The sequence below is a fragment of the Schistocerca piceifrons genome, chromosome 5, assembly GCF_021461385.2.
Source record: "Schistocerca piceifrons isolate TAMUIC-IGC-003096 chromosome 5, iqSchPice1.1, whole genome shotgun sequence".
Classification (NCBI taxonomy): domain Eukaryota; kingdom Metazoa; phylum Arthropoda; class Insecta; order Orthoptera; family Acrididae; genus Schistocerca; species Schistocerca piceifrons.
In genome coordinates, this window is record NC_060142.1 from 256,211,073 (window position 1) to 256,233,342 (window position 22,270).

Genomic DNA, 22,270 nt, shown 5'->3' on the forward strand with positions numbered 1-22,270 from the left:
CTTCATCAAATTTCCTATAATGAACGGTCGTTTGTTCAAAGTCATGAACTTGAAAGAAATAAGTTAAATGCAACGCTTTTAACTAATCCAGTTTATTTAGTTGATGTAGAGTGTGCAATATAATCTGTCAATAATATTAAAAAAATAGAATTTATTGTAAGAAAGGTAGAGTAAGAATAAAGTAATTTGAAACTAAAAATCTTGGGATGTTAACTATCCACAAAAATGCTAAAAGAGGGTTAAACTTGTGCAACACCATTAAGCTAGTTACTAAAAACACTCTTCACAATGAAGATCGATTTGTCAGACCATATTATAGCCCAGCTGTTTACAAGCAATTGAAAGGAGTAATAAGGAAGACTACTAGCGGACGTGCAGGTGACAATCCAATAGGTCTGAGCATATCACAAATGCAACTAAAGAAAACTGTTCAACACTAAATAGCAACTTCTAATTAATACAAACGCAACACTAGTTGTGATTTAAAGGGCACGCAAGTTGCGAGTTGCTCAGAGATAAAAGGAGACTTAATCAGAGGCTGCAGGCCAACGTCTCGGATCTCGGTTCTCGCGGACCCACGCGCCGCTCTCCGCCCTCTCTGCCACCTTACTTACTGATTCCAGATCTCAACATCCTCGAGGCAGCCGTCTATCATGATTACCAACCTGACAACCCAGGACTTTTCTTTCCAGCACAGTTCGCAGGGCAGCAACTGCTAAAATTCTTGAATAGCACCTTCTGTATTCCTCAGCTGACTAAAAGCTGACACACTGGTTGCTATCTCGAACCATAACTGGATGGAGTGGCTGCTAGAGTTCCAAGAATATGAAAAGTCTTCATATTGTTGAAGCATAACATGGCGGAGTCCGATATTTTCAGAAGGTATAAAAATCGTGTAACTTCCTGTAACAGTCCATTCATGTCACAGTTATGCTGTGAATACTTTCGCTTCCCAAGATGACAACACTCGCATTAATATGGCTGCACGCATACCGGTCTGATAAACAATCGGGTCCTCTGTCGCACGTCCAGGATCCCACAAACCAGCCGATCTTAAACCCAGAGTAAGTGTTTGCCGTTACAAGGAAATTCAGTTGGAAAGACCACATAGACAATATTGTGGGGAAGGCGAGCCAAAGGTTGCGTTTCATTGGCAGGACACTTAGAAGATGCAACAAGTCCACTAAAGAGACAGCTTATACTACAATCGTTCGTCCTGTGTTAGAATATTGCTGCGCGGTGTGGAATCCTTACCAGGTGGGATTGACGGAGGACATCGAAAGGGTGCAAAAATGGGCAGCTCGTTTTGTATTATCACATAATAGGGGAGAGAGTGTGGCAGATATGATACGCGAGTTGGGACGGATGTCATTAAAGCAAAGACGTTTTTCGTCGCGGCGAGATCTATTTACGAAATTTCAGTCACCAACTTTCTCTTCCGAATGCCAAAATATTTTGTTGAGCCCAACCTACATAGGTAGGAATGATCATCAAAATAAAATAAGAGAAATCAGAGCTCGAACAGAAAGGTTTAGGTGTTCGTTTTTCCAGCGCGTTGTTCGGGAGTGAAATGGTAGAGAGATAGTATGATTGTGGTTCGACGAACCCTCTGCCAAGCACTTAAATGTGAATTGCAGAGTAATCATGTAGATGTAGATGTAGATGTAGATTTAGTAAACATTACGACAATCCGGTACATCTACAGAATTTAATCATCAATGAGTGTCTTTAGATAGATATGACTATTGATATAGCATATGTGAAGAAACCTGTCGCCCCTCTTCCTCACCGAATTACTGCCAAGGTTATAAGCGACGTTGCACGGTATTACCCCGATGTCTCCTGTTTGTTGTTGTTGTGGTCTTCAGTCCTGAGACTGGTTTGATGCAGCTCTCCATGCTACTCTATCCTGTGCAAGCTTCTTCATCTCCCAGTACTTACTGCAACCTACATCCTTCTGAATCTGCTTACTGTATTCATCTCTTGGTCTCCCTCTACGATTTTTACCCTCCACGCTGCCCTCCAATGCTAAATTTGTGATCCCTTGATGCCTCAAAACATGTCCTACCAACCGATCCCTTCTTCTAGTCAAGTTGTGCCACAAACTTCTCTTCTCCCCAATCCTATTCAATACCTCCTCATTAGTTAGGTGATCTACCCACCTTATCTTCAGCATTCTCCTGTAGGTGATTCAATTTTTGTCAGGTGTGTTTATTTTAATGTACTGTGTATCGTGACAGGACATTTCTCATTTCAGATAGCACTGCTCACATTTCCGAATGTTCGACATTACGCCATTACACTGCTGTGTGGATCATGCCATGCTGAAAAACGGAATCATTTAACCTAATTTTTTGTGGGTGGTGTTACTTGATAATACAGAAGGGATCAAATTACACTGACAGAGAAAAATTGCAACGCCAAAAAAATAATTAATGTCGAGTAATGAAACGTTGGGAATATATTTCTGTAGGTAATATATGTAAGTGATTAACATTGAAAGATCACATGTTAATGTAAGCTCTGGATAAGGCATTGCAAACGTAAAATGGTGGTACGTTATTAATCGCCGTGACCGTAATATTGAATGCTAGCATGCAAACGATCGTGTATTGTGTTGTACAGACACCGGATGTCAGTTTGTTGGATGAAGTTCCGTGCCTGTTGCACTTGGTCCCCGCGCGGGATTAGCCGAGCGGTCTTTGGCGCTGCAGTCATAGACTGTGCGGCTGGTTCTGGCGGAGGTTCGAGTCCTCCCTCGGGCATGGGTGTGTGTGTGTTTGTCCTTAGGATAATTTCGGTTAAGTAGTGCGTAAGCTCAGGGACTGATGACCTTAACAGTTAAGTCCCATAAGATTTCACACACATTTTAACATTTTTTTTTGCACTTGGCCAATCAATACAGGGACGGTTAATACTCTTTGTAGATTACGGTGGAGTTGTTGTCCGATGATGTTCTATATGTGCTCGATTGGAGGCAGATCAGTTGAGCGAGCAGGACAAGGCAGTATGTCGACACTCTGTACAGCATGTTGGGCTACAACAGCGGTATGTGAGCGAGCATTATCCTATTGGAAAACATCCTATGGAACAATGGATGGCACCACAACAGGCCGAATAACCAGAGTGACGTATACTTTTGTAATCAGAGTGCGTGGGGTAATTACAAGAGTTCTCCTGCTGTCATACGAAATCGCACCCTAGACCGAAACTCCAGGTTCTAACAAACCTACCACAACAAAGGTCAGAATTTAATAATGATTGTGGTGTTGCTCACGCTGCTAAATACTGCATTTTCGGGCAACAACAAAGTTATTAAGTGGCAGGTGTCATTAGAGCACAGTTAATAAAGTCATTTCATGTAATAATGAATAAACTAGGCACTCATCTTTTCGTGTTTCCCACGCCGGTCTCGTTGTATAATCATGGCTCAATCGTCGAAAATCTAGGTGGTTATGATTCCAAGCTCGGATGCAAAGAGGCCTAGGTTTTATTCTGCTATATTCAAAAGATTTATAGATGTGTTTCACAAACCATTCTTGAAGATTAAACCTTCGAAAGTTAGCACAATGCCGATGTAAAAAAAAAAAAAAATAATCAGCATTCCGAATTTAAATTACACATCTTTTATTACTTTTGTTGCAGTATCACGTAAATCACAAAACATCACTTCACAATACAAAACATACTTGAAAACATTTTCCTCACTGTTAAAGTTCATATTTTATGAGCTGACTACAATTTGCGTCCGAGACTTGACCCTCTCAAGGTCCGACTCTCTAACTAACTAATAACCGCTTACGCGCATAAAAATCAGAGTTACAAGTACGTCAAAGGTCATAGTGACAAAGGAAAGAATACACATAAAAATAATATCATTGCAACATAAACATATCTATGTATCAAAGTACCTCTACATTAATGAAATCAAATCTGAATGTTGTCTCAGAAATATGTTAACTACTTTACAGAAACACAGTACAATATTGCTGGTATCGAGAGGTTCAGATGAGCTGCCGTAATGGTTACGTAATTCAAGTACCATTACAAGGTGCAGGTGCAGTGTTTTTAGCACGCAGACGGGTTGGTTGCAGACCCTCAGCTGGCCTGCTTCTAACCTACACACGGCTATGACTGGCACCGAGAGAGAGCCAGGTGTCATCAGAAAACACAACAGACCTTCACTCCGCCCTCCAATGAGCTCTCACTTGGCGCTAATGAAGTCACAAATGGCGGTGGTTTGGGATCAGTGGAATGCACCCTACCGGGAGTCTTAGATACTACTGCCCAGTTCGCGCAGGCTTGTGCAGCCGGGGTTCTTTGTACCAGCGCCTCAGTTCCATGGTTAATTTTGAAGTAGCCGATTTGTAACAGTTCTTTGAGTCACTGTGGTGCCAAATGTTGCTCAAATTGCTGCTGCAGGTGCAGTACGACGCGACAGAGCCATACGCCGAGTACGATGATCTTCCCGCAAGGTAATGGCACGTGGCCGCCCAGAGCCCTGTCCTCTTGCGACTGTACATTCTCGTGTTTATCTTCGCCAGCAATTATGTTCAGCGGATACATTCATGCTAAGTCTTCTTCAAATATCCCAGATGGAACATCCAGCTTCTGATAACCCTATTACAAGACCTCGTTCAAACTCAATGAGATACTGATAATGGTTTCTTTGCCGCCTTATGTCATTCTTGACTAACACACGACAGTTACAGCGTATGTATAGAAAACTTGATTCGAAACTCATAGTGGCGTTACTGACACCATTCTTATGTGACTGGCGCTAATTTTAATAGACATTATCTTTCAGCTGATAGTAACAGTTTTCGTTTATGTCGCACAACTCTTTTTGGCTTTGCGTTTTTTTTTCGGTCAGTGTAGTTAGTCTCCAGTGAAATATAGCGTTTTCGAATAAGAAACACCCTCACGCTGCAAAGTCACTTCTGAGATACTACTACCCAGTTCGCACAGGCTTGTGCAGCCGGGGTTCTTTGTACCAGCGCCTCAGTTCCACGATTCTGATTTCAAAGAAGCGATCAAGTCTACATCATCAAACGGCACTGCCCTTTCGTACGTATCATTCTCCTCTTGCGAAGTAGCTACCAAATGTCATGCTTGTGTCCATGTTTTCTAATACACAGTTTGACGATTAGAGCCCAACCCGTAACTAAGATGAAGGCCTCCTCTCTCGTTTTGATAGCAGGTTGAAAATGGTCAGTAATTCATAACGACAGTGATTGTCTCATGAATGTAGTTTCTGGACATCATACATTCTTTTTGGGAGCTCTGTACGTAATTAAACTTGCTTTCATTTTCAGTATCTTTAGTTTCCTGGTATTTCTTTTCATCACAAAGTCGTTTAACTGCTAATACTCTTTTGATTATTTGTTGATTTATTTTATTTAATCATACATTTACTATTTATTAATTGCCATTTATCTAGAGCTTAAACGGGTCAAGGACACACAGCATTAAATTATGCATGTACTTCAACTTCAAATGAAGAAAACCCGGTTCCTCAGTTATTCCCAAAGAAGCTACATTTGATACATAAGTTTACTGAAACTTACCTGATATATAACCTCACTCTTAATTTTGGAGGCTGTACGATTACAAGTCATAGCTTGATAGTAATTTACGTTTATTCGTCTCATAATTTAGATCAGTACACCAATTTTGTATTCGCAACGATCATCTGACTGCAAACCCTTGTATAATTTATATTGACTGCTTTATATGCTATATTCGTGATGATTCTGAATGTCATGACACTGATGTACATTTCTTTTAAATAGAAGCATTTCTGTACGAAACATTCATCTGTCTCAAAACAATTTCTGTACATAAGTTACGACTCAATTCTTCAGACTACTTAGGTTTCTGTCTTTGTTATCGGTCTTTGTTATAGCTACCTTTGGGACGAATGTGAGTGTTTATTTCCATGTACACTCTAAGACAAAAGAAACGGCGCACCTCGAAGGAGTTATGCTAATTGGCGACAAATGGATATTCCTACAGGCATCGACGGAAAGCGCAAAATTGTAATGCCCACTGGATGAATGTGTGAAGCTCTAGAGCAATTTCACCGCACAGCTGCCAAGGATAGTAAACAGAGGGTTGGTTGGTTGGTTTGGGGAAGGAGACCAGACAGCGTGGTCATCGGTCTCATCGGATTAGGGAAGGATTGGGAAGGAAGTCGGCCGTGCCCTTTCAGAGGAACCATCCCGGCATTTGCCTGGAGTGATTTAGGGAAATCACGGAAAACCTAAATCAGGATGGCCGGACGCGGGATTGAACCGTCGTCCTCCCGAATGCGAGCCCAGTGTCTAACCACTGCGCCACCCCGCTCGGTGTGTAAACAGAGGGCATGTGCATACCAAGGCATAAAGTCTCCAAGAATTTCATTCCATGTACTCAGTTGGACAGTAACTGTGAATCGCACACAGGCGACTGAACAATACATTTGAGAGCGGAGGTGTGGTTCGGCTCGAAGAAGCCAGCTGGAGTAATTGGCGAATCGCTCGACGTTTGAATAGGAGCGATGCCACTATTAGACGATGTTGGCAGTAATAGGTAGACCATGGCCAAAGACAGCGTCAAGAAGGAAGCGGTCGACCTCGAGAGACGACAGAACGTGAGGACCGAGGAGTTGTCAGATAGGTACTCAGAGTACTGAATTCATCATTATCGTCGATCCGACGTGCAACTGGTGCTTCGTTGACCACAAGGACCATTAATAAGCAGCTCACCGAAAGGGGACTGAGTTGACGGCGCCACTTGCGCCGACTACCATTGACCTCTGCATACCGTCAAGCATGTTTGGAGTTCTGTTGGACACATTCGGCATGGAGTCTCATTGACTGAAGTAGTACTATCTTCATTGATGAGTCCTGCTTTGAAGTGAGCCCTGATGACCAACGAAGTCGCGTCTGGCGAGGTCCGAGACAGCAGTGGGATACCAATCCGAGTCTCGACCACCATACTGGCAGACAAGCAGGAGGACGCCTTGGGTTGTCATCCGCTGCTCGCTTACAGCACAGCGGTACGTCGATGATGTTCTACGTTCCATTTTGTTGGCCCTCCTGTACATGGCGAGAATTTCTACTGTTTGTCTTCGTGCTTGCCAAACCCTATCTTGGCCAGCGGTTCTCTCTCCAATTGAGAACGTTTGGAGCATCATGGTCAAGGTCCTGCAACTGCCATTGCAGCAGCAGTAGCCGATCTAACAACTGCTCCGGACACTTGCTGTATTATACAGGCGTTGCCGACCGCAATGCCGTATTCTGTCCGTTTACATATCTCTGCATTTGATTACGCATGCCTATACCAGTTTCTTTGGAGCTTCAATGTAATAGCCATGTTCGTAAAAACGCATTGTATACCAGATGAGATTACACACTCGTTTAATATAAACTGAGGTGACAAAAGTCATAACAAATCGGAAGTCCCCTGCAGAAATAATGAACTATGCAGCCTCTGCAGCCGTCTATAATTGCGCAAGTGTTTCCAGAGCACGATCTCGGAGGCCAAATCATTCGCTCGAACTTTCCAGAATGTTCTTCAAACCAATCTCGAACAACTGCGGCCTGCTGACATGGAGCATTACCATCCATAAGAATTCCATCTTTGTTTGGGAACTTGGTCTCCAAGTAAACGAGTATAACCATTTTCAGTCAATGATCGTTTGTGTTAGACCAGAGGACTTACTCGAACAGCCCACACCATTATCAAGCCAACAGCTGCTTGCACAGTGCCTTGTTTATAGCTTGAATCCATGGTTTCGTGGAGTCTGCGCCACTCTCGAACCTTACCATAACCTGTACCAACTGAACTCGGGAATCATCTTCCCAGACAACGGTTCTCCAGTCATCCAGGGTCCAATCTATATGGTCATGAGCCCAGGAGAGGCGATGCAGCTAATGTGCTGTTAGCAAAGGCATTCACGTCGGCCATCTGCAGCCAGAGCCCATAAAGCCCATCAAGCCTGTGATATTCAGTCCTCAAAATGTACAATACAAGGGGCAGAGGACTCTGACGCTACAGTGTTGTGAAGCTGTTGCCACTGCAGCGGCCACAACTCAGCATAGTTCGTTGTGACGCTCTTCCATAGCATTCAGTTAATCAGAACACGAGCTGTATGTCGGTCAACTCTTCATCAATAAACTTGTCCAAACCGCTGTGAATCATTACAAACGACGAATACTACCGGAAAACAAACCCTAGACAGAATCCGTCATTACCACAGTCTGACGAATTTTGACTTTTGATCTGGGCTTTGAATGAAAGCATGAATTTCTGACTAAATCTATTGCATTTAGCTGGAGTCTCTTTCTCTAAAACATGTCAGGTTTTTTCACTGTCATCATTAGCATCATCAGTGTCTGAACCTAATGAAATCGCGAGGCAATTACAGAAAGATGGAGGCGAAATGGTCTCATAAAGTGGTAAAAAGTAGCGTATGAACTAGAAGAAACAAATTTGGTGAACTGGACACTTAATAGCTGGCGGCATAACTTTCGTTTATGTTTGCCTGTGTTTGATCCCTTTATGTCCTTCCTTTTGTGTATCACTTTTCCTTCACGTGTGATACACCAGCAGTTGTCAGCCATCATGTTTATTTCCCTGGACTTTGATAACGATGTTCCAGAGTATTAAATTCTTGATTGAACCGTTCACCTTGTTTCTCTGACGCAGCAGCCAAACTGTGCTGAAGGCTATCTAGGAATGACACTAGAAAAAAGTAGTTGTAGGGAGACTTTGTACCCTCACTGTTTGAACAACTGTGATACAATCTTCCAATAAGTCCTTGTAATCAGTCTGCTTATTCTTGCCATGAAAACGATTCATAATATTTTTTAATCTTCTCCAAGCTTGCTGCTCTGTTCCCATCATTGGCATGTAAAGATATTCATCAGCAATCTACATATGTCTAGTCCAACAATCATCCATTTTTTCTACTTTACAACCTATAGATTTGGGAATTTGCTACGCACGTATTGTAAACAGTTTCCTGTTTTGTCCAGTGCTATCACATTCTGTTTCATCAGTCCTGATTTAATTTGCAGTGGAGACAATAAAATGTTATCTGGATTACCCTAATGTTCATTCACAGTTCTCATCGATCCCGTTATCAAACCGTTTCTCTTAGGCCATTCTCTCAGGCTTATGAGGTGTCCTACTGTCCCATTCATATATATGGAAATGCATGTTGTTGTACCCTGTTTGCTGGATGAGGAGAATGCGAGTAACTTCAAAATCACCTCATATAAGACATTGGTGTTTTTCATTTTGAATGAGTACATTCGAGTCACTGTATGTCTTTTTTAAGTGTATGAACACGCAGTTGGAATGCTAGCTTATTTCCAGATGTACGAATACTGCTTTCAAACTTCGCTTCGACGGATCTATAAATAAACTTCATTACTTACCGTCATGCTTTTCAGCTACTTCTTTCACCACTAATCCGTCGATGTTTTTGAGAACATCTTAAACCATCTTCAACAAATAATTTCCTAAAGCCTGTATCACGAATTCTCAGCACTGGATATGATGCAAGGTGTACGAGTAAATTATTTGCACAAGTTGTACTGAGTCTTTTGACCGTCCCAAGTCTTTCACGAAATTATTAAGTCCTGTTTGTGTAAGAGATTTGGGTTACAAAATTGGTACCACTTTCGAAGTATTCAGGTTCAGTACTTTCGCGACTTACTTCCGGTTCAGAGAAATCAAATGTATCCAGCGACGTCGGTGGGGAGTGGATCAGCAGCCCTAGACCATGAGGGAAAGATCTAATCGCCGAACCTAAGTTCAGATATAAGACTCTGTTGTTCATGTTTATTTTGTTGTATCCCAATACTTTCATCATACAGAAGTACCAGTCATCTACGTGATTCTTCTGTTCGCGCCGTACCATAGGAATAGCGACGTTCAAACATTTCAATTTACCATCACTGCACACTTAACTGTTTCACGAAATTACGACACACAATGTATTGACTAAATGACTTGTTCTGATCCCTGAGCTTCATGCGAAAGTAAGCAAACTGTGACTTCCGCACGATTTCTGTTATTTGTCTGTGTATTTTACCTACAACATAAGTTCCGCATATATAACAAAATATATCTGGGCCATTCACCCACTGCTTTCCTGTCATTTTGAACACAGCTTCGATGAAATAGCACCACTCACAGCAAGGCGCGTAAGCACCTTCTTCTTGCTCTCGTATACACACAACTCTATATTTCTGCTACCATAAGGAAACGTCAGCTTCTAAGTTAATTCTCCCCCTCTACTTCGGTATCCTACAAACAAACAATATTGCTACATCACACAGATTCCGCAGCTGACAGATAACAGTACAGTTGCGTTAAGGGAACTACGTTTCAGTAGTTCTGGTACACTTCATAAATGAAATGATGTGGTAAATAAGAAGTTGGGTAGTATTTGTAGCAAAGGTAGGAAAAGAAACATAAATGAGTGGGTAACAGAGAACTGTGAGCCGACGACTTCGCTTTGTATCTTTGATTGTTAGTTTTGCACATAATTAGAGCTGCAAACCATTCAGTATTAATAGACTGTGGATTTAATATCCTTACAGAATATAAATCACATTTTATAAGTAATGAAATTAGTTGATCGCTTGACTTCTGCCCCTTTGTCTAACCATAGAGATTACATGTGATGCAAGCACAATTTAGATGCACAAGCATAAAAATATATTTAATTATTGTTTTTACTTTGTACTCAATACAACGTTCTTCATCAGATCGAAGACAAAAGTTTCCTGTTGTTATTGATGAATGCAGAAGCTGTTTGCTAATAATAGAAACATATTTTATGTAAGTTCAACGAAGTATTGAAGCAATGTTTGATGTATTTTTGTTTTCCGGTTTTTTTACATTTTTGTTGAGGAAATCGGGTTTTCTAGCGCTGTATATGATTAGTAGATATTGTTTTCTTTATTTTTACTACAACATCCTCATTGTTTCACGTTACAAATCAACAGTTTTCGGATGAAAGCTGAGTTAGCTATTTCAGTTTTGCTAGAAATACTCTTTACTTTCAAGTAACAGGCATTAGGATAACTACTAAAAAAAAAAAATTTTCCTTGGATTACTCGGCCCATTATAAATCCTCACTCCGTTTCTAGACAATTCATCACAACTGATTTTTAGGGGGATCTAGTTAGACACAGATCGGATACGCAAAGAAAGCGGTCGTTATGAGCCTACGCTCAATAGGTGCGCAATACACGTAACGTACAGATAACGTGAGGACCGCCGTAACTGACCAAAGCTACTTGAAAAACTACTGTGCTTACTTAGGGCAGACTACAACAGCCTTCAGTAGTATTACAAGTCTATTAAATTGTAAATATCCCGCAGTAGGTTGGCGGGAGGGGTACCTGTGCAAAGAAAACTGAGTGTGATGGAAAATTTCTGGCATCATTGTCGTGTACAAGGCTACCAAATCAATAAAGAACACCACTTACTTTCCGAACTCCAGAACTTACATCGCTGTGGGAAATTAATGTAAGCATGTGGGCAAAAAGTAAAGTGGGAACTACTGTTCTAAACAGCGAGTAACATGAGCGAACAAATTTGCAAGCGAGACACACGGCACATACCACCTACACTGAACTCTTATAAAGCTACTATTAATAGAGTACAGATATAGAGAGAAATGTAGGTACTAAATGAAACGGTAACTGTGTGTGGAATACCAAGCCACTCAGAAAATACCCCTGAACAACCTCCTAAATTTTTCTGGTACAGTTGGAGTTTACCCTGTGCAAGTACTCTCCTCGCTTACACCCTGTTCCCCGCTTCACTTTTACTTGTTGTACTGAACTTGCTCTGTTTTTGTTTGTACTTGACAGAGCTGCTGCCCGAAATGCTCGCCACGGGATGCGCCAAGTGCAGCGAGAAACAGAAGCATTCGATGACTAAGTACTTTGGGCACGTCTCGCGCAAACACCCCGAACTCTTCAAGCAGTTCCTCGACAAGTACGACCCCACTGGCGAACAACTGGACAAGATTAGAATCGCAGCCTGACACGCACCTACAGTTCTGCAACATGCCTGCTTTCATCTCTGGGAAGACGTATTCATGTGTTAATAACAACCAGCTTATTTCTGAAAGAATTTTCCTGTCATACACTCAAAAACCTGTCTTTTAGTAAGTGTATACTTTATAATTGAAGTTCTGTATGACAATATAAACTACGTGCATCTCATGTGTAATGGTTTTCAATTTTAGCCAAGTGTCAGGAAATTTTATACATCACAACTTCAGATTCAAATGGTTCAAATGGCTCTGAGTACTATGGGACTCAACATCTGTGGTCATCAGTCCCCTAGAACTTAGAACTACTTAAACCTAACTAACCTAAGGACATCACACACATCCATGCTCGAGGCAGGATTCGAGCCTGCGACCGTAGCAGTCGCGCGGTTCCGGACAGTTCCTGAAATCCACTTCTTATTATTACCGAGTGGAATCCCGTGACATTAGATATGTTTGTACAGCAGAAAACAGAGATGTGCGGTATGATCCTATTTTAATCTGGATTTCAATATGAAACGATGTTAGTAACAAACTGAACACAGTCAAAGGTCTGCATCATGTACTGCCTTACACTGGAAGCACTTACGCAAACAAATAAGAAAAGAAACATCGAGTGAACACACATTTATGACTGAAGCCGTCAGACTAGTAGCGAATCAATCTGAACGGAACATCATAGTTCTGAAGTTGTTAGGTCTCGCGGTTAAGGCAACCGCGAGACCTAACAACTTCAGAACTATGATGTTCCGTTCAGATTGATTCGCTACTAGTCTGACGGCTTCAGTCATAAATGTGTGTTCACTCGATGTTTCTTTTCTTATTTGTTTGCGTAAGTGCTTCCAGTGTAAGGCAGTACATGATGCAGACCTTTGACTGTGTTCAGTTTGTTACTAACATCGTTTCATATTGAAATCCAGATTAAAATAGGATCATACCGCACATCTCTGTTTTCTGCTGTACAAACATATCTAATGTCACGGGATTCCACTCGGTAATAATAAGAAGTGGATTTCAGGAAAAAGTAATTGATGGAACATGCTAGAGTAACATAAGCCATATCTTCGGGTGCATTCATACTGCCCCAAAGAGCAAACTGAATCTAAAGGTTTAGGATCCAGAGGACCATCATCTTTCATATTAAAACAGCAGACAAGTATAGAATTAGGAACAACGTGTGTAGCCAAGTATAGACCTTAACAATACCTCAGAGGAAGGGGAAACAAGGTTCTTTCAGAAAGTAACAAAATACTCTCCTCGAGCATATGATAAAGATAAGCTCTGATAGAGCTCTAATATTGACTATAGTGACAATTAAAACAGAAATAATGATACAAATTATCCAACAACCAAACGACTGTCCCAAAAGAAGATGAAAAATGTAACTATGTAACGAGGAAAACATATTCATAGGGCTAGAAGGATTGAAATACAATGATTCTACTGATTGACGAATGAAGTTGTTCGTTATTAGCTTAAACCAAGTAATAAATCGTAACATGTTAACCGATGTAAAACATTCAGATTTCAACCCGTTATCTTTCATGACACCGAATTTGTTTCATTCATGTTTCAACTCTTATACCTTTGAATGAAAACCTAGAAAATACAAAAAAAAAAAAACCACAAGTACTTTCCTTTCATAAATTTAAAATCTTTTTTCCAGCAATGTGTTCTGTTTGCTCTATACGCATTTCGTCTTTTACATTAAGATGTCTTCAGCGAATTTAGCTTGGAATCATAGAGTTTTCTTTTATATGAGATATTTGTAGATTAAGGAACGATTGGCGTTCTAATTATTGTAGAAAAAATACCATTTACAGTTATTTATTGGTCCGGCGAAATCTGCATTTCCTCTAAGCTTGTAAGTTAGATGTTGCTCTGTTACTTCACTTAATAATCTTCGATGTATTGTAACTTCATGATATTCTTGTTATGTAGTTTTCATATTTGTAAGCAGGAAGATGGAGTTTAACGTCCCGTCTATATAGAGGCCATTAGAGACGGAACAAAAGTTGGATTGTGTCAGAGATGGAGAATGAAACCGGCTGTGCCCTTACAATGGAGCCATCTCTGCATTTGCCTGGAGCGATTTGGGGAAATCACGGAAAACCTGAATCTGAATGGCCGGACGTAGATTTGAACTGTCGTTCTTTCGAATTCGAGTCCAGTGTGCTAACATTTTGCACGCTAACTGCTGTGAAACACAACTACCAGTCTGGCACTAACTTCAGTTTTTCTTACGAGCACTGTAATATCTGTCGCAAATCTGTGTTCACTCGATGTTTATTTTCTTAGTTACTAGCGTAAGTGCTTCCAATGTAACGAAGTGCAGACCTTAGACTGTTCACTTCTACTCACTTTCTCCTTCTCTTTCTCTATGTTTATATGTTTGTATATGTGTGTGTGTGTGTCTGTGTTTCTATATGTCCACGAAAGTGGTTTTCTTCTGTTGATATTTTGTTAAGACATCTGGAAAGGTGGGACGGAGATTCCGAAAGTTCTATATGGATGTAATAATACAGTGGGTAGACAGTGCTAGGTGTTCAGGAGATTGGATTTGTAGTTTAAAAGTTGGTAGGAGGGGGCCATGGAAGAGTGAGGGGAAAGTGTTTATGTAGCGGTGTTCTGATAATCATATATTGTGGTGCCATTCTACTATTTGTTTTATTAACGTAAATTGTGAGTTGTTTGTACACTTGGTAATTTAAAATGGTTTTCATCATAACTTTGGTTCATTGTGCATCTAACTTCTTTGGAAGGTTACAAGTTGTCTTTTATTTATTATTCTCATAATTTGCGTCTCTTCTTCTCTAGAAGTAGCCTTACGATGATGTTCTCTGAGATGCTTTGCAAATGTGAAGGTGTTTGCCCCATACTTCCAGGCTCTCATCAGTTCGTCGTATGTGACACTGAACTTTCTGATTCCCAACATGTCAACCATCGCAAGAGCTATTTTGTAATTGATATATGTCTGCTGTGCAATATAAGTTTACGGCTCTTGTCACTATTGTACCTGAATAGTGTAATTTCGCTTAGTCTCCTTCCGCCGCCGAGCAGTGTCAGCAGTGCGCAAGTAGCAGCATTACTGCATTTACTAGGCAATCTTGTATTTTAATAACCGTTTAAATTTTGTCGATTTGTTTGCGCTCTCTGTAGATTAGTTCAGACGTTCTTTGCAAAACAGTTTTTAGCATGGATAGGGACTGCAACTGCTGTGTTCGGATGCAGGCTGAGTTGGCATCCCTTCGCTCCCAGCTTCAGGCAGTGTTGGCTTCGGTCACACAGCTTGAGGCTGTTGCCAATGGGCATCACTGTGGGGGTCCGGATGGGGGTTTGTCGGGGACGGCCAGCTCGTCCCACGCATCCCCTGATCGGACTAAGACTGTGGTTGCCCGGGATACTGCCCGCATTGAGGCTGATCCCTCACCTGTGGTAGAGTGGGAGGTCGTTTCAAGGTGTGGCAGGGGGCGAAAGACATTCCGGAGGGCTGAACGGAAAGCCTCTCCAGTTTGTCTGACGAACCGGTTTCAGGCTCTCAGGCTGATACTGATCTTCGGCCTGACATGGCTGCTTGTCCTGTTCCAGAGGTTGCCCCTCAGTCTGCAAGATCCGGGCAGTCGCAGAGGGTGGGCTTACTGGTAGTTGGGAGCTCCAACGTCAGGCGCGTAATGGGGCCCCTTAGGGAAATGGCAGCAAGAGAGGGGAAGAAAACCAATGTGCACTCCGTGTGCATACCGGGGGGAGTCATTCCAGATGTGGAAAGGGTCCTTCCGGATGCCATGGAGGGTACAGGGTGCACCCATCTGCAGGTGGTCGCTCATGTCGGCACCAATGATGTGTGTCGCTATGGATCGGAGGAAATCCTCTCTGGCTTCCGGCGGCTATCTGATTTGGTGAAGACTGCCAGTCTCGCTAGCGGGATGAAAGCAGAGCTCACCATCTGCAGCATCGTCGACAGGACTGACTGCGGACCTTTGGTACAGAGCCGAGTGGAGGGTCTGAATCAGTGGCTGAGACGGTTCTGCGACCGTGTGGGCTGCAGATTCCTCGACTTGCGCCATAGGGTGGTGGGGTTTCGGGTTCCGCTGGATAGGTCAGGAGTCCACTACACGCAACAAGCGGCTACACGGGTAGCAGGGGTTGTGTGGCGTGGGCTGGGCGGTTTTTTAGGTTAGATGGCCTTGGGCAAGTACAGAAAGGGCAACAGCCTCAACGGGTGTGGGGCAAAGTCAGGACATGCGGGGACCAAGCAGCAATCGGTATTGTAATTGTCAACTGTCGAAGCTGCGTTGGTAAAGTACCGGAACTTCAAGCGCTGATAGAAAGCACCGAAGCTGAAATCGTTATAGGTACAGAAAGCTGGCTTAAGCCAGAGATAAATTCTGCCGAAATTTTTACAAAGGTACAGACGGTGTTTAGAAAGGATAGATTGCATGCAACCGGTGGTGGAGTGTTCGTCGCTGTTAGTAGTAGTTTATCCTGTAGTGAAGTAGAAGTGGATAGTTCCTGTGAATTATTATGGGTGGAGATTACACTAAACAACCGAGCTAGGTTAATAATTGGCTCCTTTTACCGACCTCCCGACTCAGCAGCATTAGTGGCAGAACAACTGAGAGAAAATTTGGAATACATTTCACATAAATTTTCTCAGCATGTTATAGTCTTAGGTGGAGATTTCAATTTACCAGATATAGACTGGGACACTCAGATGTTTAGGACGGGTGGTAGGGACAGAGCATCGAGTGACATTATACTGAGTGCACTATCCGAAAATTACCTCGAGCAATTAAACAGAGAACCGACTCGTGGAGATAACATCTTGGACCTACTGATAACAAACAGACCCGAACTTTTCGACTCTGTATGTACAGAACAGGGAATCAGTGATCATAAGGCCGTTGCAGCATCCCTGAATATGGAAGTTAATAGGAATATAAAAAAAAGGGAGGAAGGTTTATCTGTTTAGCAAGAGTAATAGAAGGCAGATTTCAGACTACCTAACAGATCAAAACGAAAATTTCTGTTCCGACACTGACAATGTTGAGTGTTTATGGAAAAAGTTCAAGGCAATCGTAAAATGCGTTTTAGACAGGTACGTGCCGAGTAAAACTGTGAGGGACGGGAAAAACCCACCGTGGTACAACAACAAAGTTAGGAAACTACTGCGAAAGCAAAGAGAGCTCCACTCCAAGTTTAAACGCAGCCAAAACCTCTCAGACAAACAGAAGCTAAACGATGTCAAAGTTAGCGTAAGGAGGGCTATGCGTGAAGCGTTCATTGAATTCGAAAGTAAAATTCTATGTACCGACTTGACAGAAAATCCTAGGAAGTTCTGGTCTTACGTTAAATCAGTAAGTGGCTCGAAACAGCATATCCAGACACTACGGGATGATGATGGCATTGAAACAGAGGATGACACGCGTAAAGCTGAAATACTAAACACCTTTGTCCAAAGCTGTTTCACAGAGGAAGACCGCACTGCAGTTCCTTCTCTTAATCCTCGCACAAACGAAAAAATAGCTGACATCGAAATAAGTGTCCAAGGAATAGAAAAGCAACTGGAATCACTCAATAGAGGAAAGTCCACTGGACCTGACGGTATACCAATTCGATTCTACACAGAGTACGCGAAAGAACTTGCCCCCCTTCTAACAGCCGTGTACCGCAAGTCTCTAGAGGAACGGAGGGTTCCAAATGATTGGAAAAGAGCACAGATAGTCCCAGTCTTCAAGAAGGGTCGTCGAGCAGATGCGCAAAACTATAGACCTATATCTCTTACGTCGATCTCTTGTAGAATTTTAGAACATGTTTTTTGCTCGCGTATCATGTCATTTCTGGAAACCCAGAATCTACTATGTAGGAATCAACATGGATTCCGGAAACAGCGATCGTGTGAGACCAAACTCGCCTTATTTGTTCATGAGACCCAGAAAATATTAGATACAGGCTCCCAGGTAGATACTATTTTTCTTGACTTCCGGAAGGCGTTCGATACAGTTCCGCACTGTCGCCTGATAAACAAAGTAAGAGCCTACGGAATATCAGACCAGCTGTGTGGCTGGATTGAAGAGTTTTTAGCAAACAGAACACAGCATGTTGTTATCAATGGAGAGACGTCTACAGACGTTAAAGTAACCTCTGGCGTGCCACAGGGGAGTGTTATGGGACCATTGCTTTTCACAATATATGTAAACGACTTAGTAGATAGTGTCGGAAGTTCCATGCGGCTTTTCGCGGATGATGCTGTAGTATACAGAGAAGTTGCTGCATTAGAAAATTGTAGCGAAATACAGGAAGATCTGCAGCGGATAGGCACTTGGTGCAGGGAGTGGCAACTGACCCTTAACATAGACAAATGTAATGTATTGCGAATACATAGAAAGAAGGATCCTTTATTGTATGATTATATGATAGCGGAACAAACACTGGTAGCAGTTACTTCTGTAAAATATCTGGGAGTATGCGTACGGAACGATTTGAAGTGGAATGATCATATAAAATTAATTGTTGGTAAGGCGGGTACCAGGTTGAGATTCATTGAGAGAGTGCTTAGAAAATGTAGTCCATCAACAAAGGAGGTGGCTTACAAAACACTCGTTCGACCTATACTTGAGTATTGCTCATCAGTGTGGGATCCGTACCAGGTCGGGTTGACGGAGGAGATAGAAAAGATCCAAAGAAGAGCGGCGCGTTTCGTCACCGGGTTATTTGGTAACCGTGATAGCGTTACGGAGATGTTTAATAAACTCAAGTGGCAGACTCTGCAAGAGAGGCGCTCTGCATCGCGGTGTAGCTTGCTGTCCAGGTTTCGAGAGGGTGCGTTTCTGGATGAGGTATCGAATATATTGCTTCCCCCTACTTATACCTCCCGAGGAGATCACGAATGTAAAATTAGAGAGATTAGAGCGCGCACGGAGGCTTTCAGACAGTCGTTCTTCCCGCGAACCATACGCGACTGGAACAGGAAAGGGAGGTAATGACAGTGGCACGTAAAGTGCCCTCCCGCACACACCGTTGGGTGGCTTGCGGAGTATCAATGTAGATGTAGATGTAGATTGGAGTGTATGATTTTTAGAATTGTCTGCTATGTATGCAACGCTTCTTGCCTCGTCTTTTGAAATTGTTGGTGATTTTGTGTGAGTTTGTATTTGCATGTCTTTGCTTGCTATTTTGTGTCTTCTTATATATTTTCTTGATTATTCTCTGTTGCTAAGGTACTAAGTGTGTCGGGTTATGTTGTGCTGCTGTATGTGGTTCTGTGTTTAATGTCATTGTTATTCTTTAATTTCATATTTTGCTTTGTGTCTATATTTGTGTTGTATCTATTGTTTGTGACTATCTGCATTATGATGTCAACTTCTTTTTGGTAATTTTTTGTTGAGTGGCATGAACTCTTGGGACCATGGGTCGAAGTGCCGCTCGTTTTCAACAAAGAGAACCACCAAAAAGAACTACACGTCATAAAGCAGATAGCCAGAAATAGTTGGTACAAAACAAACATAGTCCCAAAACTAAACATCAAAATAAAAAGAAAAGCAATAACATTAAGCGTAAAGCCATTTCATTCTGTCAAGTTTCCAGAAACTATTCTTTCAAGATTAATTAATGATCGTCGTCATTACGGATGGAGGAGGAAATTCGTGGTGGCCTGTTAGGTGGAGCCGGCCCATTATTCACCCAAAACGGTTTAGAAAAGCAACGCAAGTTGCTTTAATAAGTAACAAAAGTGGCAACTGTTACACTGCATGTAGACAGCCATGGAAATAAAGTAGCTACTCAAATTTTACGCTTCATATATTTATTGATAGTTCTTTCGATCTGCTTGTGAGTTGCTACAGCATGCTTATCTCAGGGCATAAGCAAGTAGGATAATTCTTGTGTAGCACAACGGAGTTGCTTTCTACCCAGTTTTCTCCCAGTTTTCTGTTGTCACTTCTTGTTTGGTTCTTTCAAAGTAGAAGTCTAGAAGTCAGTCTTCCCTGCTTTTAAGTGACAGAAATATTATAGTTTCAACACCAAGTGACAACAAATTTCTATGATCCTTACTGTCCTGAAAACAATTAGTAGGAAGTAAACAGGGATCTGGATCATGGGAGGAGAGCAATAGCTTTGGATATAATATGAACTTGAGCTTCCCAATCCCCATCTTGTCCCCCTCCCAACATCCCATCCCTTCCCATTATCCCTCCACTCCCACCCCATTTAAACGTTTCCCTCCATTCTCTTCCCCACTTTTCTGTTCAATTTCTTGGAAACAGAATATAAAAACAGAAACAGCCAATCACGGATCTTTCTAAGACAAGGATGGGCGGTGTGTGATGTCGTTCTCGGTCTGTGGTGGTGGAAATTGGTTAATGTCTGAATGAACTGTCTTCTAGACACATAGTTTGCATCTGACTCTAATCCATTTCCTTACACGTTCACTCCCTCTCCAAGTAAGTCATTTCACGGAAGCTATCTCGTGACAGAGTGTAGAGAATATGGCACATGTTTGATACAGATGGAATATTCTGTCTCCCACGCTACTTCGAGCATTCGTTCTCTCATGAGAGGTATAGATTACAAGTAAAACATGAGATACGTGTCTCAATATGTCATTGACTTTTTCGTTAGGTTGTCATATACATCTACAAGTAGTATTTTGCAAATTTATTAGCAAAATATATCTAGTATTTTGCAGGTTCCTTATCACAATAAATCCATAGGATTTATGTTACAATTTCAGTACATTACCTTAAATTTTCTGTTATATCTACAATCTCTGTTACATCTGCAACTCGTACGGAAGTTGCCAATGTTGTTTTGAATACGCTGCCGAAGTTTCGCTGGGAAGCTCTTGCACTTCCACCATAGAGTCCTGCTCTCTCACCATTATATTTCCATATTTTTGAAGCCCTGAAGAAAGACATAAGTGGCCATCGACTTGCCTCGCACGAAGATGTGCACGCCTGGATACAATCATAGTTCTATAGGCAACTGGAAATATTTTTCCATGAAGGCACTGACTGTCTTATCTAACAGTGGGATAAATGTATTAATATTTATGTATATTTGCAGGTGGGGACATTTACCCGCCAAATAATTTTAAAATTCATGGTACACCTTCAGCTGTACTTTATTCTGCACAATTCGCTTAGCTACTAGTTTCGGGCAAATGATCATTATCGAGCATAAGCAGGCATTAACTGCTGGAAAGTTACACCATAACTAGAGTAATTTGCTCTTTTGAGCCTACCATAGTGGTACAACAATTTTTTACAATGATAGCTGTGTACAACAGTTTTCGCGAAGAAGCAAAGTTCACAGCGACAGCTAGACGCCACTGACAGATGTAATCAGGCAAAACGTTGAAGGATACACTCGTGTTCATGGCAAAAACTTCTGAAATAATAAACAGTTTACTTACTTTTTTCCATCTGTCCCGTTGTCATTTGACTGTCCCTCATACGCTCTATTTACAGTAATGAATATTCAGAGTTCCAGCTGTATCGAGGTGCTGACTATAGGGAATGGTGTAGCAAAGAGCTTTATCTGATTGCTGCGACTGTAAAAAATTATTGTGAAACAAACTGTTGAATGTTATCCTCGATGAGGAAGAAGCACTTAGAGCAGTGGAGATCCGTCACGTCTGCAAGGAACGCTTCTAGAAAACTGTGAAACACAGAGCTCATTGTCTTTTACTCACAGATTTCGAGGAACTTGCTTTGTATGTTGTACTCACCTTTCTTTCATGAGATGATAATTGTTACCATATTAAATGGTTCAAATGGCTGTGAGCACTATGCGACTTAACTTCTGAGGTCATCAGTTGCCTAGAACATAGAACTAATTAAACCTAACTAATCTAAGGACATCACACACAGCCATGCCCGAGGCAGGATTCGAACCTGCGACCGTAGCGGTCGCTCGGCTCCAGACTGTAGCGTCTAGAACCGCACGGCCACTCCGGCCGGCGTTACCATATTACTCAGTTCAAGTGATGTAATTAGCAGACTCACAATAAATTACAGTACATCTTCAATCTAGTATCACTGAAGCAGTTCGTCTGCAGATATAGGTTTCTCTTCATATGTTTTTATATCCTGGTATCTTCCACAAGTCTTTGCATGTTGTAAGAAATCCTGGAATTTGCTGTGTGTAATGAAAATTAATTATGTGGTAGTTATTTGTTCTGTATTTTCCACACATGATTTGTTTCAGGCCCTC

General features: G+C 41.8%; 1 protein-coding gene across 1 annotated transcript in view; it reads left to right on the forward strand.

The window, feature by feature from the left end:
- The window catches only part of LOC124798464 (ejaculatory bulb-specific protein 3-like), a 34,270-nt gene extending 22,037 nt beyond the window's left edge, over positions 1–12,233 (forward strand). The window contains exon 3 of the mRNA XM_047261892.1: positions 11,877–12,233. Within this exon, the coding sequence (XP_047117848.1) occupies positions 11,877–12,052 (176 nt within the window). The 3' untranslated portion in view covers positions 12,053–12,233. The remainder of the gene's footprint in view (positions 1–11,876) is intronic.
- Positions 12,234–22,270: the final 10,037 nt, after the last annotated feature.